We start from the raw sequence: 27,686 nt of genomic DNA on the forward strand, positions 1-27,686 counted from the left end.
AGCCAGGAGAGATAGGAAGTCTGAAAGGCTGAGTTACATTGTCCTTAGGGGATTATTTTATTCCTCCACTGAAAATATGAATTGCTGCACAAAACATGTAAACACCAAACGGAGCACAGAAACACCCACTATTTTACACACTGAGGGAGGACAGGCACAGGGTGAAAGGGTTAAGCCAGGAGCTGAAGTCTGACTCCTCTTTAAGTGCCTGGCTTCAAAGGCATGAAAAGGAAGTTTGGGGCCTAAACTCCCACAGACAACAACTGGGGTCAAGCTGAAAACATCCCTCCATGCTTCCAGATGCCCGTCCGCAAGGCGGGGAGGACAACGCGGCTGTGCTGAACGGCATGTGCAGAGGACGTGTTTGGGAGGCGCTCAGACATGTGGAACTCATAAGAATCTAAAAAGCCAGCAGATCACACCCTTTAGAAAATATCCCTATGTCCCCAGGTCCCCCGTTGTCATTTATGACTAAACTTCGGCGTGGCGCAGAAGGAATTTGAAACTTTTCCGAGCTGCTGGCAGCTGCTCTTTTTGGATGCTCTCCTGCTCATCCTCCCCCTCTGACTCTCCGGACTGTCCCCTGTGCTCGGATCCTGTTCTATTTTACCCTCTCTGCTACCAAATCTCACTGTGCTGTTTGCTAAGGGAAGCTCTGTTTCTTGTTTCTTTTCTATGATTAACTCCAACTGTCCAAACACAAGGGCTCTGGGGAAGCTGTTCAGATGCCCAAATGTAGGCATGGAGTGCCCTTTTCCATGCCCCAGGTCTCTCTGCCTGGCCCCTGGCTGCTGCCCTCGGTGGGAGGGAGCCTGACATAGGTCTGGTGCTGTATCTGCCAGCCCCACGTAGATGTCTTGGATCACCAGCAGTGCCTAAACAGGGTTAGACACCTACGTTTTGGGCACTGGAGCAGATCCCCAGATTGCAGCATTTTTATATTTAGTTTTGATGTTTTCCTTGGCAGAAGGAGGCAAATCTCTTAATCCAGACTCTTGGGAGGGAGGGGGTGAAAGTGACCCCACAACCTAAGTTTGTGTCTTTTATTCCATAGCTCTGCTCTCCCGAATGTACACGTGTGTTTTACCATTGCTGTAATTGTGCTCCATTTGCTCCCCAAGTATTACTCTACAGTGTCCCACTCCTTTTTCCCACATTGATCTGAGAGGTCTCCCCCTTCCTATACAAAAGGAATCCAGTCTGCAAAAATGTGAATACCCACAAGAAAGTATCCACTTTCCTATTAGCTGATCACAATCCCTCCAGAGAAACAAAGCCAAAGGTCCCCCTTCAGCCAGACCTCCTAATGTAAGCAAGCTGTTCCCTTCACCAGTTGCCTGCTTTATGTACAGTCTCAAATTGATGTTGTTAATGCAGTGACAGATGCACAAGGTGCCATTAGTGGGTCTTCCTAAATGGAAGCATAATTTTTACCCATCAAGATCCTTTTACTATGCTGGTACTTGCAACCTCCACTGGGGAATAGAGCCCCAGCAGGGAGCTGGTCGTAATTTCAACAGGATCTTGTGCAAATGCAGTGACAACAGATGCATGCTGGTTTTGGGGCTGGTTTGAGTCAAAGCATCCATGTTCATGGCAGGTTTGCCTCTCCCTGCACCGAGGCTGGGTCTGGTTTTGGGTTATTTGGCTTACAATGGTCTTTGGTTAATTTCCTGGGTTGAATTCAATGCCTGCACATGTGGGTGGGACAATTTGTATTGGTTTTAGTGGAAGTGACCCTTTGACAAAAAGTACCTCAGCAGGGACTGGGACAGCATCTCCCCAAACATGCTGGAAATGGGGCTTAGGAGAAAGTCAATCATTAACACAAGCTCAGAGCACAGTTCCCCTGCCCTTGAGTGGCTGCCTTCACTCAGTGCCCGCAGACAAGGGCACAATTAGCGGTGCTGCAGAGGGCCAAGTCTGTGATGTGGTGTTTTGCCCTCTGGGTTCTCTTCTGAGGTCAGCAGCTCGTTTTGGATCATACAGCACTGGGCAGCTTTCAGATGGGAACAATTTTTGGTAGTGGCCATCATTACAGGCTGCACATGAGATGATTTAATCTTCAACAGATACTTAAGGAAGTATTCATGAGACTGGCTTTTGAGCACAGCTGCACACTCACACATGCATGTTAAAGGGGCTAGTAAAAGAGGAGAAAAGAATTACCCATATTCCCCCCTCCTCCTCCTCTGAGGGGCTTGTCCCCACCGTGATCTCTGTTTCATCATGCCAGTAAAACTGGAACTGACACTATCACTTGAATTTGAAAAACTGCTTATCAGCTTGTGAACATTCAAGGGAATAACTGTTCCCCATCAAACCACGTGCACTGTTTAAAATGTGTTGGGGTGGGTGGGGAGGCCATGATGGGGAAACTAATGCCAGAAATAGTTTCTACAAAGCTGGCAGCTTAGAAGAGGAGCCAGGAGAGAGATACGAGTGCTGCATGGTGCGTTGCAGAGAATTCAGGTGCAAGCTACAGGAATTTTCTCACTGGAAACCCCTTCCAAAGAGGCTGGCAAGCTTGCCAGGCACCAGATGTTTGTGACTAGTTATAAAGAGCTGCAGTCAAAACCCTTCAGACGCAAGCTTCTTTTGTGAGCACACTTGTGGTTTGCTGGCTGGCTCTTAATTAAGCTGAGCCTGGAGGAGAGGAGGCCCAGGGATCTGCATCCATTTCAGCCATGTGAGTCTGAAGGATTTTTTACCATTTTTATTGACCATGAGGCTGGTAGTGTGAAGTTTGCACATGTCAGGAGGTAGGGTCAGCATCAGAGTATTTGAAAAATGCTGGAGGTTTTTGATAAAGAAGGGCATGTCTCTTGTGAATGAAATGCCAGGGATTGCTTCTAGCTTGGTCACTCATGGGTGACCTGGACTTTTGGAGAGGTGTGGGGACCTGAGTTAGTGCTAGGCACTGGGCTGTGCTCTGTCCCTTTGTGCTCAGGGAGCTTTGTCTGAGTATTCAGTGAAGGTACTGTGCCATTCATTTGGGAACCCCTGGCAGTAATGGGGTTATTGCTTGCTCCTGTGCTGCCCTTCAGCTCAGGCACAGGACACAGAGGGGGTTGCTGAAGGTGCACTGGAGGTTGGTGCACAGTGCTGTCTATGTAGTGCAGGACTATGGTACCTAGAGAAACATGCCCAAATGGTACCTTTTGGAATAATTCCAAGTCTTGAGATTGGGGTACAGGGTCCCTGATACTGTTTTCTGCCTGCTGTGCCCAGAAGAGCCAAACTCAGCACTGAACTGGGGAGCATGCACTATGGCTGGGCATGATGTGGAAACACAGTATGAACCATTTTGCATTTGGTCTCTTAAGAACCAAATATAAATGGCCAGAAGTCTCATTTTCTTTCTCTTTTCTGTGTGCTGAATCACCTGAGATGAGGCACAGGCTGAATGCACACACTCTCAAGGGTTCCAGATAACATGCTTGGTGACTGTTCAGAATCAAACCATCTGCAGAAATCTAAAGAGGATCTACCTGTTAGCTCTGTTTTATGATCGAAAAGGGATTTACAAAGAACATAGAGACAGACTTTGCTCAGAGGTACCCAGTGAAAGTATAAGAGGCAACAGACACAGGCTGTAGGGTTGCAGCAAGGAAAATTATTAGAAGATACATAAATTAAAACCCCAAGTCCCAAAACAATCAGTGCAGATGGTCAAATACTATGGCCATGAGTAACCAGATAAAACTCTGAAGGTGGTCCAGCTATTAGCAGGAGGTTGGACTAGAGACCTCCAGAGGCCTTTCTGACCCATATTTTCCTTTGATTATAAAGATCTAATAAATGACTAACTGTAATTGATGTTGGACTTGCTGACCTATATAGCACCTCCCAGTCCTTCAAGTCTTGCCTCTTCCTAGATGATTAATGCCTTGTTAAATCACACTATGCAGGAGAAACAATCATCTCTCCAAATGCATGGACTACCACCCAGACTGGATGCTCTCAATGGCTTGTAGGAAAGGCAGAGAAATAATGTAGAACATTTCTAACAGCCCCAATGCAACCCCTTCCCTCGCCTATGCTGTGGTGAAGAGCCAGCACTGGATGACATCCCAATACTAAAACTGGTATAAAACAATGGAACTAAAACAATGAGAGTATTTTCACACAGCTTGCATGAGTGAAGCTACAAACTTCCAAGTCTTTCGTCCTGCAGTTTAAAGACAAAACAAACATAACAAAAAAAATTCCTCCTTGGAGATGTAATTTCCTCCACTGAACAAACCAGCAAGCTAAATTCTAGGGGCTGAGTTATGCGGGAGGTCAGGATGGAGGTTGTGAGCGGTCCCTTTTTGGCCTTAAACTCTATGGAAATCACAGCTCCAGCGAAGTCAATGGCAGTTTTGTCCCAGTGATTTCAGTGGGGCCATGGTTTCCGGGCATGGATTTGTGTTCTGCCTCAAGCCAACCCTTCTCCCATCAATCATACCTCTGTCAAACTAGTTAGAGTGAAGGAGGAAGGACTTGGTTGAGGCAGAACAGCAGCATCTTAGCTCAAACAAATGGGCTCTTGTTTCAGGGGCAGATTTACCAAGAGATTTCCGTGGGCTGTCACCTGTGACTTAGTGCGACCCACTGCTGGGGTGCCCCTGGGTCATGAGATGGGGATGTTGCTGCACCATAACTTAGTCCTCCATCCTGCTACACTTCCATTCATTCCTTTATTTTTATTAGTTTGGGGTATTTTTTTTTCCTTTTGCTTCTCAAAACAAGAAAAAAAAAAAGAAAGTATTTCCTGTGTGATTCGATGTGGGAAAAGCCCTACCAATGATCTTCCCAGAGGCCTGCCGTTCTCCCTTTGCTCATGGAATGAGAGAATGGCTTGGCTAAGTGGGACTTTCAGTGGTCTGTCAGCAATCCCAGCTCACTATCTAATTACTTCTTCGCCTCAGGCCTTAGGCCTTTTTTTTTTTTTTGCCAAACAGACAAACAATTTCTGGTCCAATTTGAGATCCCTTTTGCTGTGTGCTGTTCTTGTGAGACCACACCACCCCAGCAAACATTTCTGGCTTGACCAAACACAAATTGCATCTAGGTCTATATAATAATGACTCTGCATTCATTTCCATTATGAAAACACAATTCCCTATTCAGTTTCAAAGTGGCTTATTGGCTCAGAGAGACAGCAGAGCATCAGATCACAGAGGGAAGAGCTGCTATTTGGACAAAGCATTATTTGTCTAAATAATGCAACTTGATATTTGTGTCTGTAACTGCACACAGCCTGGGAGATCAGACTTTGACTTTATATACAACCAAATCCACTTTCACTGCACATACGTATCTGGTAGCTGCTGCTAGATTGTGCATTGCTGTCACCATGCTGTGTGTGTCAAAATCAATACGTCTACAAAGAATCCTTTTTCCTCATTGGTTTAAGTTAAACTTTCTCCCTTTTATTCTCTGAAAGGACATGAAAATGACTGGATCTTTCTGCATTGAAGTGCTCTCCTTTCTGGCACAATATACTATGTATTAGATAAAGGATGTCCAGTCTGCCACCTATGAATTAGCTGTGGCACCCTAGAAGGATTTATGCTGCCCACAAACCATTACTGCTAGTCTCTCTCCCAAGGATCCTCATATCTTCTCCAGTGACTTAAGTACTTTTGTCTTGGAACCAAAAAATAGGAATCATCATTCTCATCCCATGATGCTGTGGCGATGCACATTAGTTTGTGTGACTGAAAACACCCCTGTGATGCTGGGTGTCTGCATGGGCACTGCCACGGCAGCAGCAATCCCACTCTCATGGTGATGGCTGCAGTGAACCTTCTGAGCCTCCTGTCCAGACCACTGATTAAAAGTGAGTCACAGCCACAACCACCAAGCTGTGGGACCCCTGCCTGGCTTCATCTGATGATAAAAGTGCCCAGACCTTCGGAGCAGCCCTGGTGAGCTTAGAGACAGCATCTAAGCAGGGTGGGGTGTGGAGGAGTCTGCTGCCACTTCAGAGCCAAGCATAAGTGCTCAAGGAGGTTTCAATCTCTCTCCAGATCTCCACCCTAACTCCAGGGCTCTGAGGTCCAATTTGTTTCACTTTATGCTGTTGGAGTGATTTGTCTTTGCATCTTGCTGAAGTTCCTGCTGTGTGCTGCAGAATCATTTAAGACTTGGCTGCTGCTTTTACACAGAATTACTCTTTAAGACCTGAATACAACAAAGGACTTAGAAAAGGGAGTTTTATTTTGATGGGACTACTCGTATATTTAATGGTAGTCATGGGATTGACTTGGCTAGATCATGGGATGGGATGTCATGCTCTAGTCTATCTGAATGTAAATTCTCACAGAAAACCCTGGGAAACTGTATGTCTAATGGTATCTATCACCACAGCACACTAAAGCACCAGAATAGTGCTGGTATCTTTATAAAGCAGCAGTGCCTTAGACTATGTATTAAGGTTTGCAAGCACTGTAACTACTTATTTACCTACATAATGGAAATTGAGTATGACTACTGTATGATTCTAAAAAAGTTCATTTACCTAGATAATCTACTCACCTGTCTGAAATCAGCCTGGTTTTGGAGACACACTGAAGCAAATTTTTATCAGCTTTTATGAGGAGGAAAAAGTGGTGATAATGACCTTATACCTAACTGTTAATTCATCCTTGTTCAACCACAACAAATTCCATGCAGTTGAACTCTTTCCAACTTCTTCTGAGCTGTGAAGCTCTTGTCTCACTCCACAAAGTTACTGTGTAGGTTAAGGGCTGCTTCTTTCTCTGGCTGCTGTGATTTACGCAGCTTGTATCCATATCCAGCTCCTACAGCTTTGCTGTAGCATACTGTTTGTGGGTCAGATGGTGAATGGGATTGGGAACTGATTGAGATTAGGAGTGACCACTTTTTATGGCTGGGTGGTGCTGAGCCAGTCTGATCCCTTCTCTGGGGCAGCTTCCTTCCCAACTGCATGACTGTACCGGGATGGCTGAGGAAGGGGCCCAGGGGAGGAAGTGAGCAGTGGGGGCAGGATTGTGATGGGGGAGGAGAGTGCTGAAGGCCACTTCAGCTGATACTGCTGCCAAAAGAAATGTTCACTGAATCACAGCCCAGTGGCATGTCCAGCCAAATCCTGTAGAAGTTCTCAGTGTCAGGGACATAATCCTGCTTTCCAGCCCAGTGTGCTTTGATGTCATTTATTCACCTCCCAGTGTGTTTGGCAGCTCTTTGGCACACTGGTAATGCATGGAGGTAATAGTGGGTGCTGAAAGGGGAAGTGCCTGGTGCTGGATGGTAGAAACCCCAAACCGAGGGCAAACAGCAGCAAAAAGGGTGCTGGTGAGAACATGGTCTCCTGTCTAATGGGTATTTCAGCAGGGGAAGGTTTTAATCTGTGTCTGCTCTTCAGTGGTTGCAGGTCTGGGTATTATGTTTAAGGACAGAAATTGGGTGAGCAACTGCTCTCTATGAAAAGAAACAGTGTGGTAAGGAACCTTGCTTTGTATATGGCTCCCTCCTCCCATGCTCCACATTTCCAAATACTAAACCAAGACTGAATTGCTGCACTATATAATGAGTTGAACCCACTGTGACATGAAGACTGGTTCAGTTTACAGCCAGGTCCACAACCCAAGAAGCATGAAGGATCAGCAATGGGAAGAGAAATGAAAGCACACAGCAGAAGGAGTCAGCAGGTAGTCCTTAACAGCCTGCTAGTCACAGTGAATAATTTATTACAGCAATGCCACTGAGACTCCACGAGCTTTTAAACCAGTATTTCCTGGAAATGGTTTCTGCTCGTTTTTTATCATTTGTAAATTTGAAATCTTCTATCCCTGTCTGCAATGCAAAGGTGTTTGCAAAGGTCCTAGAAAATGATGAGAAGCCCAGTGAAACATGAGTCCAATACATTTTATGACCTCACTTGATTCTGGATGCCCTAGAGAAAATCCAGCCCATTCTGAATACACCCTGTGGCTCAGCAGCATGCCAACAAGAGGAGTGAGACACATGCTCCATACCTCTGACAACAGAAACCAACTTGGTGTCAAATCAAACACCCTCCTAGGACATGAGGATTTATAACCCCTCCTAAAATCCTCTTTGAAAATAACCAACTCAGTGTTAAAACCCTGGATGGAAGGTCACACTTTAGTGCTATCTTCAATCCTTCTGAACTCTTGGCCTCTATTATATCATGTGGCAAGGAGCTGTGGAAGTGAATTTGGCTCCCTGTAACTAATTTGAATTTTGTGTTTCTTTTGCCTTTTTGACTCTCCCGGTGTTCTATGATCAGTTAGGACAGAGAGCAATTTGTCAGCTTCCTCCTCCCCATAATTCACTACTTTCTGTACATTCACATCAATCCTTCATGTTTTTTTAAGTTACTGGTCTGTCATTCCTTCACCACAGGAAGCACAAGTTTAACCACTCCATCAATGCAATTACTGACTTGACAATGCTTCATTATGCCCTAAAGCAGAGAGGATCTATTTGTTCTGCAATAAAGCAACTCTTAATTAGGCTATTGCTCCTCCTGTGTAAATATCTCATTTTGCCTCTGGAACTGGGAAAGTTCACTCTATCTCTTGTTGTTTGGAAAAGGCCAAGTGGCACCGGACAGCAATCTTTCACTTTCTGGACACAATTTATGTGCTGATTATTTTGCTCAGGCTTTCAACAAGCAGTTGATTTTTCTCTGATCAGACACTTAAAACTACTGAATTTACTTGTGCTCTGCATTGCTTGGTAGGATGGGTCCAACTTGCCTCTTGTTTTTGTATGTTTAAATGGGAAGTCAACCGGTTACTTTTGCTTTGGATTCCTGATGACACTACAAACTAAAAATTAAATTCTTTGTCATGAGATCCCAAAGACTGTTGTGGAGATTTTATGGCAAGGGACAGAGCCTTCTCACAGCATGCTTCATTTAATATCAGAGTAAGGGTAATGCTGAGAAGAAATGGCAGAAACTGCTGGCTGTCACAAGGACATTTTTTGTCAAGTTATGTTAATGGCTGAATTTTGTGATGCCTCACATTTTATCTTATTTCTAAAAACCTTTATTCCCTTGGGTTCTCTTCAGTAACCAGATAATGTAAGCAGTGATAATGTTTACGAGTCTGAGAAAAAAGGCTCACTTTAGGTTTCATTGCCACTAGCTTTCTATAGAAGAAAATGAGATAACACTATATAGACATATCTCTTACAAAGCAACTAAACATTACCAGACTTTCCTTTAAGGTAATTTTATTTTTGGTGATAAGTTGAACATTTTCTCTGGTTTTTTATCTTCCATATGGAAGTCCTTTGGCTGACTTTGTTAATAATTCACTCTTCATCTTAGAGTTAATTGTTTACTAACTGTTAAGATGTGTGCACTAAAAAAATGCCTTTGGGCTCTTAAATCAGTGGGAATATCTCACTAGAACAACAAAGATATGCCTAGTGCTATTACTTGGGTGTGCAGATCTCACAGCTCCAGGCTACACTGCAGCTCTTTGTGTACAGGTCTCTGGGCATGGAGTCACATCTCTGTGTGCTGGTTGAAATGGACACACACCACTCACAGACAAATGCTTACATTAGGGTGCTACAGTGCCTTGGCTTTCTTTCCAGTTGCCCTGAAATTCAAGCAGAAAAACCTCTAATGACCCTCCTCTGAAAACAAAGGGTTTGGTCTCTTCTCTTCACAAGAAAGTGTTTGTAGAAGCTAAGTTTAACATAAAGGGAAATGGATTCTGTCCATCCTGGAAGCTGTGAGTTGCGACTACACAAATGATACTGGTTCCACAAGCCCAACTTCCAGAATGCCTCAATATATCTTTGGCAGGACAGCTGCCATCTTTTCACATTTGATACTCCTTCTTGTTCAGCTGGAACGTTGGATTTTGTGTAGTATACCAAAACTTTTGCGAGTATTTTGTACCCAAGAATGAACAGCTATCAAATTATAACTCATAGGAACCTAATTTGCAATAGGACAGGCAACATTCAAGGGGAAGCCTTTGACAGGGTTTGCTGAGTCTGTGAGCTAGCCCTCAACAGACAGAAGGAAAAGGCTGACCCTCAAAGTGATGGCTTTGGGTAGATTCTGGGCTTCCACAAAATTCAAGCATGGGCAGGAAGGAACATAAAAATAGAAACATAGAGACACTAGTCTCTGCAGTCTAGGTACAACTGCATTCCAGTTTAATAGCCCTGCATTCCCATCTGAACCACCCAGGACTAGGTGCCAGATACCCATCTCAGCTTCATCCCCAGTAATGCTGGAGAACTTGATGCTTGAGTGAGAATAGTGCAAGCAGGATGAAGTTCTGGCCCTGCGTCAGCCTCAATTCCCCTCTCCAGTCTCATCTAACTTGCTGACAAACCTGGTTAGTTTTCTAGAGACACATGGCTGATTTACTCCAGCAATTTAATGAAATCATGGTTTTGAGTGACTGCTAATGGGATCGCCCGAGATAGGTTCAGCTGCTTAGTGTGCATTACAGTTTTACTCGCAAGCACAAGAAACATGGAAATCTATCTAAGATGACATATAGGAAAACATTACAACCTCCCTCATAAGACAAGCAAGGTTTTTATTTGCACTTAATATAAATGTCTTGATTTCAGCTGGTTTCTTGCTAAAATTTTCTGCTTGTGTTTTTTCCAGGGAGACTTATTTTTCCATTGTAAGTTTTCAATTTGTTTCTGGCATCGGCAGTGTGCAGGAGCAAAATATTATAGATTAGAAAAGCCATAATCTCTTTCCTCCTCCCCCACTAATTTTACCTCGTAGAAAGTTCAGTAAGGTTTACCCCTCCTGTTTGCACAGCAAAGAGTTGAACCAGCGCATGCTGGTGGAGTGAAATGCATCAGATACCGTGGCAGGCTGCTCCCAGATACCAGGGTTATCGAGTGCAATTTTACAATCTAATTAGCAGAGGATTAAACACTACACCTTGCTGAGGCAGTTGATCTGCTCTCGCCAGAGGGGTTTTACCACCTGTGTAGGGTAAGAAGTCTTTTTACTTGCTCCACAGAAGGTAAAATCACTCCATGGAGAAATAATGAAGCCTCAGCCACTCTGTCCAAGTCCCATCCCTGATTTAGGCTGTTCATTTTGGAATAGCTCTGCCAACAGATGGGGCTTGCAAGCATCATGTAGCAGAGAAATGCTCATCTAGGCTGTCTTTCACTGCTGTGGTCTCTGGATTGTGGCAATGAACAGATCCAAGCCAGGAAATTCCTGCTTTCCCTTCCCACCCAACCTTCCCTCGCAGATAAATGACCACTTCTGCCACAATTCTTAGTGGTTTATACATAAGGCAGCACCATTGTTTTGGGTCTGCTGGACTTCTCACATGATTTGCTGAGACCATAGAAACTAATTCCCAATAAAGTGAAAACCAGCACCCTGACTTTTAGGGTTACACTTGCAGAAAAAGGATCAGAGGTGCCTAAAGCCCCTGATTTGAGGTGCAGTGTGAGTGCTAGAGGAAGGCTAGTGGGAACACAGAGAGGCTGGCAAAGATTTTATCAAGCTCCAAAACCAATGCTACAAAGTAGATCACCCCGAACAGCTGAGAAGAGAAAGCAGAGAATCTGAGAAAGGAGGCTTAACCTTGCTGGTGGAAATGTGTCTCCTCTCATGTAGTCAGAGGACCTGATCTCCTCTCTCCTTCCTTGTGATGCTCTCCACTGACCTTCTCATCCCAAGAGGGCTGACAATAATTGCTATAACGTGTGAAAGGCTGAGTCCTGTCATGGCAGGGCATTAATTTCTTCCAAAGGAATGCTTTTATTCCATAGACTGACTTCTGAAGGCATCTTTTAAGTACATGTCTTCCCTGGGGTGTTGGCACTACTGGAGATATGTGGGTGCAAACACCTAGTCTAGGCATGTTTTAAACTATGTTGTGTGAGGATGGCTTGTCCTGCAGGTAATGATTGATCCCAAATAGATGTGTCTTTTAGTCTTTGTGAAGACCTCCTTACTCTCCTCGTAATTTCTTTTAATGTATAAAAGTCCCATTAATAGCCTTCAGTGAATAAAAGGCTAATTGATGCACTTGCTGTCTCCTTAGCAGTTCAGTTTTCTACCAAAACCTTGATTCTAGTTCATTTTAATAGAAGATGCTCCATGAGCACCAGGCAGTGTCCAACTTGAATGTGACCAGAGGATGTGAAAGAATTGGTACAGAGACAGTGCAAAGAGAAATACAGTACATTAATTCACTATGGAAGCTTTTGTATCCAGAGAAGAGCTGCCTAGTTGTTCCAAATCATCCAGTTCTGCAGGCTGCAAGCCTGAAGCCTTGCCTTCCGATGTCTCCACAGGTTTGCAGTGCAACAAACACTGTTGCTAACAGAATGTACATTCCCACCTGCAGGGCATGTGCTCAGGGATGAGGTTTTTTATATTAGATGGCATCCTAGGTGGGAAAATTGGAACACACAGGTCCCCCTCATAGGCTGAACTCAAGAATCAGAGCTTCCCATGCCTTTTTTTAGGCATGTGTTGAAATTCATCTTTCCCTGCTACCTTGACATTAACTCTTCAGTTAGGAAAATCATTGCTTATCAAATGTAATGCTGGTCCTGAGAAAATCATGCAAGTTTCTTTTTGTAATAAATGGAAGCAGTTTTCCTGTCTTTTCATCTCTTTCTCTCTCAGATCATTTATTGGTTTGGTATCATTTATGGGTTGACAACACAGTATCAAGGGTTAGCTGATCACCCCCAATCCACCATTGCCAGTGAATGGAAGGCCTCTAACACCTGAGAGGATCAATCCTTGAGTTCTCATCTATGTCTTGTTAATCACACAAAAAAGAAATGTAAATTATGCTTATTTCCTCCAAACTCCACAACTTTTAATAAGTTATGAGATACCTTTGTCCATTAATTCTTTGCAGGCATTGAGACAAGTTTGGGAGAAAATTAACATCCTTCAAAAATCACATGAATCAATGCCAGCATTTGATGTACATCACACCCTTGACTCAAGCTATGACATGTGTGACAAGCCCAGACCTTGGTAGAGAAGTAAACACTTACCTTTCTTGGTTTCACTTTGTCATGGTAGTCATATTGAAAAATCCCCTTGTAGCTAAGTCCTAACCACCATGGAATTCCCTGCTTGTCCTGAAAGAGAAAACAGAGGGAGTCCTATTCAATACGATGGGGAAATGCTGGAGATTTCCTGTGCTGTTGTTCAAGATGAAGATTTGTTTCTAAGGAATATATTTGAATGGGTGTTGTTAAATTTCCCCCTGCCAAGTTCCCACAAGTCACAAAGCTCCATAGTGTTTAGAAGAGATCTCTTTCACTTTTGGCCATGACATATAAAACAATTTAAAATACATCACATATGATCAAGTTACTCAAAATGCTGTTGGAGAGGTGAGGAGGTTTGACATGGGTCCCTTGTGCAACGGTGCATCCTCTTTCTCTTCCCTGTAAATTATTCAGTCTGAACATTCAGAGATTGGAGAGGAAGGAAAGCAAATCATCCAGCTGACTTGAATTATGTGGAGGGATTTTAGCATTAGTCTTGAAAACGCAGCAGTAATGGGATCTGAGAGCTACCAAGTGATAAGGTCTGACAGGCTCAGACCCAACTGCTTTATGTCTGAGTGTGCAATAAAATGTCCTTATGGAGTAATGGCCGATATCTGATCCCAGTCTCTGCAATTTACTGAGCTGAAGTCCTCAATGAAATTACATCTGTTCTGTTAATGTGATAGAGAATGGCAGGGTAAAACACAGCAAAACCAAAACCCCCACATCAGGCAGAAGCAAACCCTATTATGTGCAATATTTGCTGCCTCACTGCTGCTCACTGCTGCTTATTGACCATGGGGAACTCACTGGAATAGCTCTCAAGTCTTTGCAAGACTGAACATCCAGCCTAATCTACAAGATTTTTCTTGAGTAGTCCAAGAGATCTGGATGCAAAGGATGCTGGAGAGATCCTGTCCTCTGAGAAAAGATGAGACTAATGTTTTTTGTGAAATAATAATAACTTTATTATTATATCCTATTAGAAGTAATAGACTAGAAACACATCTCCTGAGACAAGTACAGTCAGATATTTGTGTTTTTATAGTGCCCCATGTGTGCAAGACATTACAGATGTATGAAAAACCATATGATCTGTGCACAGAGATAATGATGAAACACATCAAAACTTCATGGGTGATAAATGAGGGAATATGCTCTGGGGAATGTGGTCTAGCTTTCTTTCTATGTTTATTGATTTCTCAACTTAAAAAAAAACCAAACCAAACCTACACAGCTGGTCAGGCAGGGAAGTAATAATATGAGGCTGAAAATTTGGTTATAAATCATTAGACAAAAGAAATGAGGGACTTCATGAATAGCTGCATGAAGTCCATGCAGAAGTGGAGAGCTGTTTGGGGATGAGAATGTGCTACCTATCTCTAGAGTACAAGACTGTTCTGGCACTAAAAATATGTACAATCTCTGTATCCATCTACATAACTCATGTCAGGGGAGCTGCAGTATGCAGGTCATGGCTGGCCATAGATGTGTATTCATGGATCTGCCATCTGGGAAAGATCTGACCCCCTGGAGCTACAAAAAGGATTGTCTGCCAGAGATGTGTCTGGCTTGTCCTTTTGGTGGTGGCTCACTGGCATTGCTATGCTGCTGACTGCACTGAACACTCCTGCACAATAGGACTTGCAAGAGCTTTATCTCCAAGAACAGGATTTTCCTCTTTGGAACTATATTTACTAAACATGCACACACAGCTGAAATAAGTTTATCCTACCTCAGGAAGTGAAACAAGACTTTAGTAGCAGTGTATTGTATTCTGAGAGCAGGATGGCTGTACCTCTCTCCCTCCCTCTCCAACAGGAGCTTAATTCAGTGAAGGACCCTTCTTGTAGCACGTACCTTTACTGCGTAATAATGCACTCCATATGTTGGGAGGGATTCTACAATGCTCATGTAACTGCAAAACAACACAGAAGAGAATAACACGTCTGAGAAGCTGAGAGGATGATCTGAAAAAAAACCTTTGATAAATAAATAATTATGCCAAGAAATACTTAAAAATGAAGCATTGCATGAGATGGAAAGCATAGTTATATATTGTATTTACAGTCCTGTATAAATACTTCCTAATAAAACAAAGGTCACAAAGAAATCATTCTTATTTCACTTACTTCACAATTGCTTGACCTCTTGTCTGACCATTTAGTTTCTTGTAATGTTCAATGACTCGATCCTCACTGTAAAGGAAAAAAAAAAAGATGTTTTATATAATGGCATTATCATGACTAAAAATCTTGACAAAAGCTGAAGAGATACTTCTGTTAACACAGTTACTGATGGAATCAAAAGATGCCAAGCAAAATCATTAGATGAGGGGATTTGGTACAGACCAAGGTAAACAAAAGGGAAGTCACAGACTGAAAATAAAAATGGTTATCCAAGAGCTGGGTCTCTGGAAGAACCCCTTTTCCTCACAAACATGGTGCCTACTTGTACCACCTTTTCCCTCTCTGCACTCCTTTCCCTATCTAAAAATGATGCCCACAATACTACACTGAGGGCAAACAGATGTGTGTTGGAGCTGCTCAAGATCTGCTTTGTCCTAACTGCTGTAACTTCTTTTCAAGCCCATCATGTCCTCTGAAAGATGGGCAGAACTGTCAGAAATTGGTGGCCAGTCATAGCCCTGACAGATTCCTCCTCACTGCAACTGCATATCTGCAGGTGCACTATTGGAAGTACTCTGGACCAATCTCTTTCAGCCAGGAGCTGAATTCCTAGTGTACACAGAGGCAACAATAACAACAATGACAGGACATTTCCAGGGCACTCAAACTTGAGTTTCTTTACTCTTAAAGTACTCATGTGCTTTTGCTTACTTTTGTGTTATTCTAACTTGCATTCTCCTAGGCGTGTCCTGGCTTTGCACTGGTAGCTGGCATGAGCCAGGGCCCACTTCCAGCAGCTCTTTGGAGACAAAGATAATTTTATATTTTAGGAAGACATGAACCATGTCATCATGTGATCCAAGGTGAACCGTGGAGACTGTTCCACGTCAGTGGGCCTCTCTATCAGACAACAATTCTGAGTGTGTGCCAATAAGCAGTGGAGATAGAGCATCCAAGAGAGATCAGCATGATCCAAAAGACAGATTGAGAGACACATTTAAATTCACTTTTAAAGAATTGCATTCATTCTTCTCCAGCGAATGGACAGCAGAGCTATTTGATGCATACAATCAGCTGTGCTAGCAAGGTCATAGCAGGGCAAAGTATAAGCCAGGGATCCAGTGTAATGCACACAGGACCTGTTTTTCTACACTATCATGACAAAACACTGAAATCCTCAGGTTTAAAACCAATTTCTTGCTCTTTATTTTGCTCCTTTATTTATATTTTATTCCCAAGGACAGGGAATATGTTGAGTTCCCTAGAGATATTGCACAGAACTTGCCAGACCGAGAGGAGGGAAACCTAAACTACCTTCATGCCACCTTAGTGCCCTCCCCACCTGGCCCCGCATGAAGTTCCATCTGTCTTGTGTGTCTATCCCATGCCATCACACTGCATGTGGTTTAGGGCAATGTGAACTGGCATTCCTCCCTCCCTGTGTTTCCTGGATCCAGCAGGACTCCCTAATGGGGCCTTTCACTTGTCCACCATGTGGTAATCCTTCTCCAGGCAGAACTGAAGCCAGTTGTATTGCTAGGCAGTGTTAAGGAAAAGAGCAGTGTGGGATGATGTGGTAGATGACCTCACCACGGCTGCTCAGAGATGCCCACAGAGGCTTTTGTGGAGGACTGCAAAGCCTTTCACCAGCCCAGCTTAACATGACTGTATCTCCTCATTGCTGCCTTCCCCATTTGCACCCCTGTGCCAGAGAGGACAGAACCTCTTTTAGAAAGAGAGCCAGAATCTCTGGAGCCAAAACATCTTTTAGAAAGAATCGGCACAGGGAAGCTGTGGATTGTGCAGCCCTAATAATGAAGAGAGAAAGAACCAGAAACATCAGTGAAGGCAGCAAAGAGCAATTCAGAGACAGTCTGTCGGATTGTCAGCAGGGCCAGCTTTTCCCTCACAAGCCTGTTGTTTATTTGAGAGTAACTGCTTTCCTTATTCACTCACCAAGTGGCTTTTCCCATTCATCCTACAGAAATAAAAGAGCCCCTTTTGGGGCTGTCCCATCAGCAGGCCACAGCAGGAAGATGGTGCTGACTGAGCCAGTGACACATTACATGGGTAAAGGAATGGTCCAGCTCTCCCATCAAATCCCTCAGAATCATTTCAATGCTTACAAAATGATCTGTAAGCTCTAAATTCTACAGCTATGAAACCATATTCAGCACACTGATCTGAGCAAGTACCACAGATGTTATGGGTGTGCACATGAAGGCAGAGCCCGTGTCTCCTGCCATGATTATCATAAACAGGATTACTTTTGGAGCAACAACTGAATTACATGAGTGCTTAGTATTGGACAATCTCCAAAAAACATCATTCTTAATAAAAAAAGATAGACAGAGAGGGCTTACAGCCCTTTGAAATTACCTCTTAAAACCATGATTACATGTGGATGCAATTCCTCTGTCTCAGACAGGAACAAACCAGGAGTGACTTCTCAGAAAATAATGGAATTTCTCCAGTGGAAAACACTTCTAGCTTTATTTTCCACTCTGTGCAGTTTATTGCACAGATTAAGCTCTCATATTGCTGCCATTCAAGGAAAGGATAGAAGTACCTGGACATGCTGATTACTTAATGTGATTCTGGATGTGGAATCTGGATTCCGGAATGTGAATCTGGATGTGCTCTGCTTTCTTACAAATTATTATTATTACAAATAATTGATATATTCCTAGACCACACTCTTTAGGTAGAGAAGTCAGTCAATGGCCCATTTCCATCAAAATGATCAGATCAGATGTCAGGGAGCCTTTCTGAACAGCAGGACAAAGAGTTGTGTTTTTAACCCATGCTAGAAATGTGGGATATTCCAGGCTTTACCCAGTTCTTCTAAACGAATGCAAGCAATGCTATACCTCCATTGCTCTGTTAGGGTACTGATGATTTTCTTAGTAAAATGTTTTGTGATCTGCAGATGTTAAGTGCCAGGTTAAGTATCATCTTTGTTTCTTCTTTCCTTTGGACAAAAAATATAAAGCCTCAATTATCAATCAAGCCATATTTAAGAATGGGATCTGTGGCCTTTCACCTTCCTGCAGCACTGGCCTTATCACTGGGGAAAGAAATATGTACTCCAGAGCACAAATCATCCAATCTCTTTTGGACAGATTCCTTGGAAGAAGGTTACTGCTACTTCTCTCTGCTGACAGCAAAGGGAGCTGAGGGCACCTAGCTCAGCTAGCAGTGTCCACACTGGAAAAACATTCACAGTCAGAACAATCTGTGTGACAGTCCCTCCTCTGATAACTCTCTGAACTTCCTTTTCCATCCCACTGCCCTGTGCAAGAAGGATCATCCAGCACAGAGGTTGCTTCCTGCCTCCAGCTCTGGGTTGGAGGGTTAAGCCCAGCACATGCCAGGGAAAACAAGCAAAATCATTCACGGGTCAGAAGGAGCATTAGCAGAGCCTATAAACATGCTCCCCTATGATTTCAGCTGTTCATTTCAAGGCAGCTGCCATGCTGCTATTGACAGCTGGGAGAGTGCTGGGACACTGCTGGGACCACCAGCTGACGTCTCCTCTCCCCCTGCTCTGCCTTGTTGCTGTACTGGTGACACAGAAACTCATTCACAGTGCAGGGCTGGCAGAGGTTTCTTAACTAATGTGGAGACAGAGACACAGAGGCTGCCGAAGCACTGCTGTCTGTTTGCCAGCTCATAAAGCATTTCCCTCAAAGCTGCAGAAATGAATACATGGATGATATCCTGCAGCAAACAACTCTGATAAAGATCTTTAGAAATAACAAGAAATCCCTCCTGTCCCAGCAGCTTATAGAACTGGACAGCAGACAACTTGCAAGCAAATGCAAGCCTTGAGTTTCTCATCATCTGATCCAGATTTTCAAAGTTAGTTGTTCCCTCCCTCTCCTCCCAGCACACTGAGCTTTTTAATAAATAGCTGACCACTCATTGCTGTTCCTTAGTGTTATTCAAACCTGACTTTTCAATTTTAATTATGTTATTGAATAAATGTCTTTATTTGCAGTCATATGCTGTCCCTCTGATGCCACCAGCACCTCTTAGGCCAAGGGGCCAAGAGCTGGACCAGGGCCTCAGGTTTGTGTTGAAGCAGAGGAAATCATTAAACAGTGATTTTCAACTGACATTTTCAGAGGTGGGTGCTCTGGCAACACTGATGCTTCAGGCTGCTAAAAACAAGCTCCCATTCAAAGTCTGTAGGAACCTGGGAAAAGTCCATCTTCCCCTGGTCTTTTGAAAATCTCGATCTAGCATTCACTTTTGTGTTGTTGCACCTTTTATTTGCCTTATTACTGACAACTGAGTATGGGGCTGGCTTGTTAGGGAGGATCTGAAATGGATAAAATGCAATGACAAGTGTCTGGAAAGGAGCACTATGAGTTAACACGTTCTAAAGGCTCTCTCCAGTTTCTGTGATTGGCTTCATGTTTGTTTCCATGCATGGCCAAGAGAAATCAAAACTCAGGGCCTCAATTCCTGGACTGTGTGGGAGGACCAGAAGCTCAGCTTTCATTTAAAAGAAAAAGAAACACAAACAAAACCACCAAAAAGCCCCTTCTTTCTTCATCAGTAATCAGAGAAGCCAAAAGATGCTTGAGAACAAGATGTGCAACTGATTATTCTGAACCTGGAGAAAGCTGCAAGAGATGACAGTGAAGGGAAACGCCTACACCAAGGGTATGGAACCAGGAGACTCCATGAAGATTGAATCAGAGGCACAAAATATGCTGATCCAAGAATCTGGGACTCATCCCACAGGTCTCACTACATTTGATAGGTGCAACAGCTGATGCTTTTTAATGGTGTGTGATGGAAATGTATTATATTATGAAGGTCTTTTACATCATCTTGCCGAAGGTATCACAGTATTTACTTGATTATCCATTTTATTATCTCTTAATCCATTTCAGCTGATAAAAATACAGTACAAAGTTCTTTTGTTTGTCTGTTTTAAAATAACTAGAGCCATTACCCATCCCACCTTTAATGTTTTAAAAGTTCCTTTCCAAGGCTGGATGTTCACTTGTGACTGCTTGTGCTAATGCTGAAGAAGGGAAGAATAAAACTGATTGCTCACAGAAAATGTTTGGATGAAATCTGCATCCAGTACATAACCTACACGTGATGTGAAGAAGTGTCAGAGAACACAGTTTTAAAAATCTGCTCCCTTAGATCACTGAAGTTTGATCTGTACTTTTGAGGCTTTTTGTCTGATTCACCAACAGATGCTTCCTGAGAGCATTAAGTGTTTCAGAGGGTGTTTAGAAAAAAGGTATCATTAAAAAATAATGAACTATTAATGTTAAAGAGGTCTTTGAGACTTGGTTACTGACATGAAATCACAAGGGAGTCACAGGACTGTAGCCTCTGATTTTATTACTCCATTGGCAACACCACCTTCCCAACCTGTGACCTGTTCTCAGTCACATGAGACCTCCCACAAAATTAAGTACAGCTGCAAGTGCTGTACTTTGTGTATAAATGCAAATACTCATATTCTGAGCACGAGGATTTTACACAGCTCCTCTTGCTGCGTGGCACTTTATTATGACCTTAGGCCATGTTGTTGCTGAAGGGTCAGATTTGCCCTCCCTGTCAATGTCTGCTTGTTCCCACCACTCCTCTAGAGATGGCTTGAGCTCCCAGTCTGTCAATCAGCCAGGCCACCTGGAAATGTACTGCTTTTGTGTATGTGGAGTAGTTTTTGGAAAAAGAAATACTCCTAAGAGGAAGACCATTCTTCCGCAATGAAATGGCAGCCTACATTTATCATTTTTCATGAAGATTTTATTTGGTTCTTAGAGAGAAACATCAGGAGAATGTGATGATCTACAGTTACTGTGTTAGTGATCCTAATTTCAGCTGGGACTCTGCATCTCTCATATTCTCAGAAAGTGATTAGGAGACCTCACAATGAGCTTGCCTATGACTTGACATTAGGTACAGTTAATTCCACTGTTGTTGTCATGCTAAGAGAAGAGGATGACCTTTTTGGCAAAGAGAAGAACTGAGATCATAGCCTACAAACTGATTTGTTTCCCCCTGCCATCCTCAGATTACCAAAATGCAGAAATTAAAAGAGTAGCAGATAAAGAAGTTCAATCCAACCCCCAGGCTTACAGCCTAGTGCTTTAAAGGTAAACATGAAAGAGCAAGAAGCAGAAAATGGAGTGGAAGTATCTCCCCTTTAATGAATAGTCTTTCCCCAAATTCTTTCCTATTTGCACAGATAAAAGGGATATGCAAGGTGGCACAAAGAATGTATGAGTATGGCATGTAAAATCTAAGTGTGACCCTGCTCCTACCCTAGGCTTATTTTTCAGTGCCATAAAGACAAAGCAAACAAGCATCCTCCTCCAAACACTCATATAAAAGGAGATGAGTTCAGCTGTGCCATACAGGGTGGACTTGCAAGATCAAACTGAATCACTTAACACAGGGCAGTGCAAAACACTGACATTTCTAACTGGAAAAACTCTTTCACAAATGCAAAGTGCTGTGAATGTAAATGGCACATTCGGTCTCTTGATTTCATTGGGACATTTGCACACTTACAGTGGATTTTTGGCCAGGCATTTGGCAGACAGGGAAACTGAGGTCCAGGATGGTAGTTCTACTTGTGTTAAGTCATGCAGTCAGTCAGTGACAGACCCAGAGCCAGAAGGCAGGAATCTCTGCATCCCAGTTCCACTCTCAGACCACATTGCCAGAGGCAGGCCCTGCGCAAGACACTGTGGAGAGTGATACATTACCAGTAAGCAAGGGAAGGATGCTCCTTCAGCGCTGGTGTTGGAAGGGCTGGCAGCTTCTTTAATTCATTCCTTACAACTTCATTGCTGAAAGAGAGTTCAAAAGGAGGATCAGGCTACAAGAAAACAACCACAATATTTGATATGACTTGACCTAGCTGGCAGGCTGCTACAGCTCTACATCTGTTCCTTCTTAACAAAAGGCACTGGGGTTTCCTTTTTCTCCTCTCTTTATTTGTTTTATGGCAGCCCAGTTAACTTTTCCCCCTATTATCAAAATTGGAGAGAAGCTCTCCCAGATGGTTATGTTGAAGCATTTCCTACCAGTGACTGGACACAAAAGCCACCATGTTACATGTCACTGAGCAGGGTGTCACGGACGTGTTCATATAGGAAAAAAAAACAAGGTGAAGAGAAAGTGATGCTTTCAGCTGCAACTAATGCAGCTTTATTTAATGCCTTACAAACTGCTGCAAAAGGTAATAATTTGCTTTCTTAGCATCACAGGTTGTTTCTTAACCTCTTGCCCAGTGACCTATTCTTTGCATAGCATCTTCACTGATAACACTCCACTTTGAATTTGGGTCCTGCTACACAAATCCTCCCTACACAACCACTTCACTACCATTCTTCTCCCTGCAACCTCCAGTGGCCACAATGGCCAGCTGGAGCAGCATCATTGTGAGCAGAGAGCAGAGAGAGTTAATGAAATGAGAGGCAGATTCTCACAGATGAAATGAAACCATGGGATTTTCTCCTACAAACCCCAAATGCCTCCCTTCCCACTTTTAAACACACATGGAATTGTGGGCACATAGGGAAAAAAAAAAAAAAGCCTTAAAGGCTTGGGAAGGAAGGCAGTGCTGCTATTAATTTTTAAAATTCTAGAAATACACAGCCAAGAGGGCTAGACAGGACACGGAGGAGTGCCAGAGAATTCATGTTTATTGGCTTACTTCTTGCCAGCAAGCTTTTATATCCTTCCCTTTATCCTACCCAAAAGTGTGGCTGTCCTGGAGCTGCAGAGAGAGATACCTCTTCCAGAGGCTGCAGAGATACCCATACAGATCTCAGCCCACTGGCTTCCCTCACGGGGCTGGTAGATAAGCATACAGGTAGTCTTGACCTCTCTGGCTGTAGACCAGAGATCCTGACATTTGCTGAAGGCTCAAGGAGCTCTTGGACATTTCAGATCACCCCTGGTTTCATCCTTGTCCCTAGGATAGTCTGTATGTTGACTTGTAGAGAGGTGATACTGCTTCAGTTGTAAAAATCTTCCCACAGCATTTCTCCATTTGCACATCCCAGCAGCAGGCTCTACCTGAGGCCTAGGTGGGTTTGTCTTAATTGGAGTCTGCAGGTTAATTGCTAGGTTGGGCCATAGGGTAAATCCCTGACATAAATCCTGGAGCAGGCATTTTGGGCATGTCTACAGACATTAATTATTAATTATTTATTATTTATTATTTATTATTTATTATTTATTAATGATTAATTATGTAGTTCCTTGACAATCAATTAAGTAATTTTAAAGCAGAACCAAACTTGTAATCAGGACAAATCTGTGAGAGATGCCCAAGTCTCAGTTAGGCTCAAATTTTGCAGAGTGAAGATACATCATTTCAAGCACTTGGAAAAGCACTGTGTAACACCTCCTATGCCGAGCCAAAAGGCTCTGGACGGTGTTTGAACACCCACTCCTGCCCAAATCCCATGGTCATTTGCCCATCAGAGAGCTCTTCTCTTCTAAGTGCAAATGCTCAAAAACTATTTAAATTTATTCTTCCATGGCAGCTAAATATCTGCACAAGTCTGAACATGAAGCTGCTCTGCTCTGTGTTATCTGCTGATCTGGACGCTCTGTTCTGTGACTGACAGCCTAGAAAACAAGTTGCTGCTTTTTAGAGTTTATTGCCCAGAGCTGTCTCCTCCACAGCATGTGCATACTCAGCTCTTACTGAGGTTTTTGATATTTTGAAAGAAAATGGGGAAAAAGAATAGAACTTGGGACAATCAGAGCACAAGCAGCAGTAACTGCCCTCAAATGAAGATTTTTTGAGGCTGGCTGCTCAGAGAAGGAAGTTGAGAGAGTTCCAAAACTTTTCTGGGAAAGCACAGAGTGAGTTCCAAACAGGGACTTTCTGAGCCCAGAAATCTATCAAATAGGGCAAGATTAGTGGTGACTAATGATCCCTGAGAGTCTGGGAAAAACTCTGAGTCAGTAATGGCTCCTATAAAAGAAAGAGCTAGCATCAGTCAGCTCTGTTTTTTACGTCAGTGGGGTGCACAGTACCACTGTGCTGTGATAAAGTCTTTCAAGAATCAGAGAAAAACATATTCTTAGTGATGTTGGGTGGGATTAGCATTTCTGCTCAGCACCTAGAAAATATCATAAGGATAGTGCCTCACAGCCTCAAAGCACCAAATGTATGCCAGGTAATCACTTTCAGGAACAAAAAGGTATTTCATTCTGTGGTCCATGCATTCACTAAGCCTTCTGGAAAGACTCATCTCAAGACAAATTAATTTAGACTCCCAAAAATATGTCAAATCAAAAAAAGAAAAAAATAATGACTCACATTGCATTTGAACTAGTGGTCATGAGGTCACTTTCCTCTTGGATCCTTTTAAAACACTGAACCCCTCAATTTTTAAAATGTTTCCAGCAGGATCACAAGTGGTTTTGTTCTTACTGCCTTTCATGCTCTTTCTATTGAAATATCTCAGTGTGTTTATTTTATTACTGTATTTAGAAAGTTTGTTCAGTCCGGTCACTTATGCTGCATTTATTTTATATTCGGAAGTGTCCAGCCTCCAAGGCTGATATATACAGAAGGGTGTTTAGGGTACAGATCTATTAATATGCAGGGGAAAGGCTCCAAACACACTTTCTCTGTGTCGCCTAGTCCACTTTATTCCTTTTTTTTTTCCTATGGTGGAAATAGTAATATTTAAAGGACTGAATAACAATATGAAAACTGAACTGGAAAAGCCATCTGCATGGGTTCCTGAAAGCCGGTTAGAAAGCCAGAAGAGAGGTCCAGACTAACAATGGACCTAGAAAACAGAACTCCTTTTCTTGGGTTTGTTCTGGTACTGCCTGTTTAATGAGTCTTGTTCAAATAAATTAGTCCCCACCTCTTAGTGGTGATTCTTAATATCTTTATCTACACATGGGGCAAAAGGCCTGCCTAGAACTTCATAAACATTTTGTGAGAAACAAATTTTTGCATATTGTCTAAAATAATTTTGAGCAAGATTACATATGCATTTGTCTCAGGAAATCCATATATTTTCCAGCATGTGTAATAACAATGATCAGTAACAAAACAAAACTGAAGGTTACAGTTACCAACTTTCTCAGCATAGCAATTAATTCTGTAGAATGCAGGAGGAAATGCAGAGTCTGAGATTCTCAGATTAGATGGTACTTTTCAAAATACAGTGTTTAGGATCTTCACCATTAGGCTGTAAGAATGCAGCCTGGGTTTTGTAACCCTTTAATACATTCTAATTGGTTAAATGTCAGTTGGTTACACAGAAAGAAAAGTAAGCCTGAAACTATGTTACATTACCATCTGCCCAAACGTTGAAATTATTGTGAAATTCTGCCTAGTGGGAAGCTGGCTGTTAGCTTTTCTCCCTTGTTATTCTTTCATATATTGCTGGGAGATACTTAGAGTTCACTTGAAATGTGTCATATTGTTTAACTGGAAGAAATCTAGCAATGAGGAACTAACTGCAGTGGTCCAGGATTTTGTTTTACTCAGAGGTTTTTCTTTCCCCAAACTGAGGGACAAATTATCAGTATATGCCATTTCTTGCTGCTTTGACATACAAGCTATTTAAGGCCAAAGAACTGGATTATGAACATTTAAAAACAAAGCTGGTGTGAGTTTTCCAGAGATGTTGGGACTGGACTCTCAATCTGGCAGGATTAAATTAGGGGGAAAAAATCTCAATTATTTTAAAAATATGCTGTATTCTCCCACAAATTAGCCAGGGTAGCCTTAGTAATTCCTTTATGTAGACCTAAAGAATGTCACACCTGTAGGATTTGTGTCCATCTAAGGAACTGAAATTCGTTCTGCCCATGCTCTGCCAACCAAATGTGACTCAGCTCCCAACTAGAAACAAGATTATTTTGAGCTAATAACCTTTAGACCCACCTGCAGGGTACTAGCAGAATACTTTATACATGCAGTTCTGTGCCTTTGAAGTCAAAATGTTTGCAGCTAATACTGAAAAGCACAGATCTAGTCGTAAGTGTCTGGTTCCACCTGAAAATCAGGTGAACAGGAATTTTGTATAGTCCATATACATATGGACATATAGTCCATATGTATATGGACTATACAAATTTTTTAGATACCTGATTGTCCAAAATTCAATGGTATGTTCCAGACTAAAAATAAACACGTTTAAGTCTTGTCAGCTGAAGCATTTGGGCATTCTCTTTCAGTAACATGAAAATGTTCTTCTTTAGTGCAGAGGACTGGGAACTTCTTAAGAAGAAAAGCTTTTTATTTTAAACCTCATTCTGCTTGAATCTTTATCAACCAAGAGATGGATAAGACCACTCACAGCAAAAATTTAGAAATACTTTGTTGATCTAAACAGGTTCAGGAACTCAGAGTTTCTGATGAGCTTGTTTTTGAAATTAAACACACATTAGAAATGGAAAAGGACTTAAAAGAATTGCTCATTTTAACTGCTAAACTCATCTGTCAGGGCTGTTGTGGCATTTTACTTCAAGACAGGTGAGGGTGACTTGGACTGTGTTCCCCAGGCTTAGCAAAACCTGGGAATCACTGTGATGGCCAGGGTGACAAGAAGCAGTGATAACAGACCCATGCATGATTATACCCTACCAAAGGAATGTACTTGAATACACGAGCTGCTTTTTTTGGAAAAGGAAAAAGGAGTACTCTGACCACAGTGATTATTCTGAGGTATGGGATGATTTCCTCAAAAGCAGCAGTGGGAGCTGCTGTCACCGAGGATGTATCAGTTCACAGAGATAGAAAGCTGACTGTTAAGAGTTTGTAAGATTGATTCTGTTTTTTGCATTCCCATGAGGCCCAAAGAGCAGACTTGCAACTGCATTCAGGAGTCCTGAACCAGCTGCAGATCCTTCACCTGGCTGCAGTGGGGTTTGGAGGTAATCCCACTCTGGCAACCAGAGACAGGTGCCAACACGCAGCTGGAGCTGTGACAGTTTGGCTTTCACTGTCCCAGCACCTGAGGTGATCGGCAGTGACTCACAGGAGTGGGGAACAGCAATTCTCCCATCACTACAAATGAGCCAGCGCTTATGCACTTTCCTGGATTGGGGCCAGAAAGAAACTTGTACTCTCACAAGCTATAAATCTGATGGTAGCAGTAGACAGGGCAGGTGTGGGAAAGCTGCAGCCTGCGTTCCAAGCATGCAACCCTTTAGAATTAAATTATTATCTTAAAAACAAAGGAGTTCAAGAGTTCAGCCTTCACACAACACATGCTGCCATGCACAACATATAATCTTTAAATCTGAGCAGCTAGACAATCACAACTGCAAAGCTTCTCTGTTTCACAGAACTGCCACTTCCACTTTAAACAATATTTCAGCATCAACTAATTTCAGACACTGAAGCTAACTTCATTCTTAAGAGAAATCAGAACATTTGCCTTCATCTGCAGTTCCTCTGGCTGGCCTGAGGCTTGATTTGCCTGCCAGATTTTACACTGCTGATAGGATAACCACAAATCTCGGCAGGCAAAAATCTTGACCACAACAACCTCATGTTGACTACAGTAGCAC

The 27,686-nt window shown here is 42.7% G+C and overlaps 1 protein-coding gene and 1 long non-coding RNA gene across 9 annotated transcripts in view; one reads left to right on the forward strand and one right to left on the reverse strand.

Moving 5' to 3' along the window:
- The window catches only part of FRMD4A (FERM domain containing 4A), a 357,548-nt gene that overhangs the window by 40,592 nt on the left and 289,270 nt on the right, over positions 1-27,686 (reverse strand). For all 6 annotated transcript variants that reach the window (XM_015628212.3, XM_015628214.3, XM_015628213.1 and 3 more), the window contains 4 exons: positions 21,890-21,973; positions 15,147-15,212; positions 14,875-14,932; positions 13,012-13,098 (listed from right to left, as the gene is read on the reverse strand). In XM_015628212.3, coding sequence (XP_015483698.1) covers positions 13,012-13,098; positions 14,875-14,932; positions 15,147-15,212; positions 21,890-21,973 — 295 coding nt within the window. The remainder of the gene's footprint in view (positions 1-13,011; positions 13,099-14,874; positions 14,933-15,146; positions 15,213-21,889; positions 21,974-27,686) is intronic.
- The window catches only part of LOC107204673, a 67,962-nt gene continuing 42,727 nt past the window's right edge, over positions 2,452-27,686 (forward strand). Inside the window, exon 1 of one of the 3 annotated variants that reach the window (XR_001521695.2) lies at positions 2,452-2,689. This is a non-coding gene — a long non-coding RNA (uncharacterized LOC107204673). The remainder of the gene's footprint in view (positions 2,690-27,686) is intronic. The other 2 variants (XR_001521693.2, XR_001521696.2) reach the window with 2 other exon arrangements.

This window comes from Parus major, chromosome 1A (genome assembly GCF_001522545.3).
Source record: "Parus major isolate Abel chromosome 1A, Parus_major1.1, whole genome shotgun sequence".
Taxonomy (NCBI): Eukaryota; Metazoa; Chordata; class Aves; order Passeriformes; family Paridae; genus Parus; species Parus major.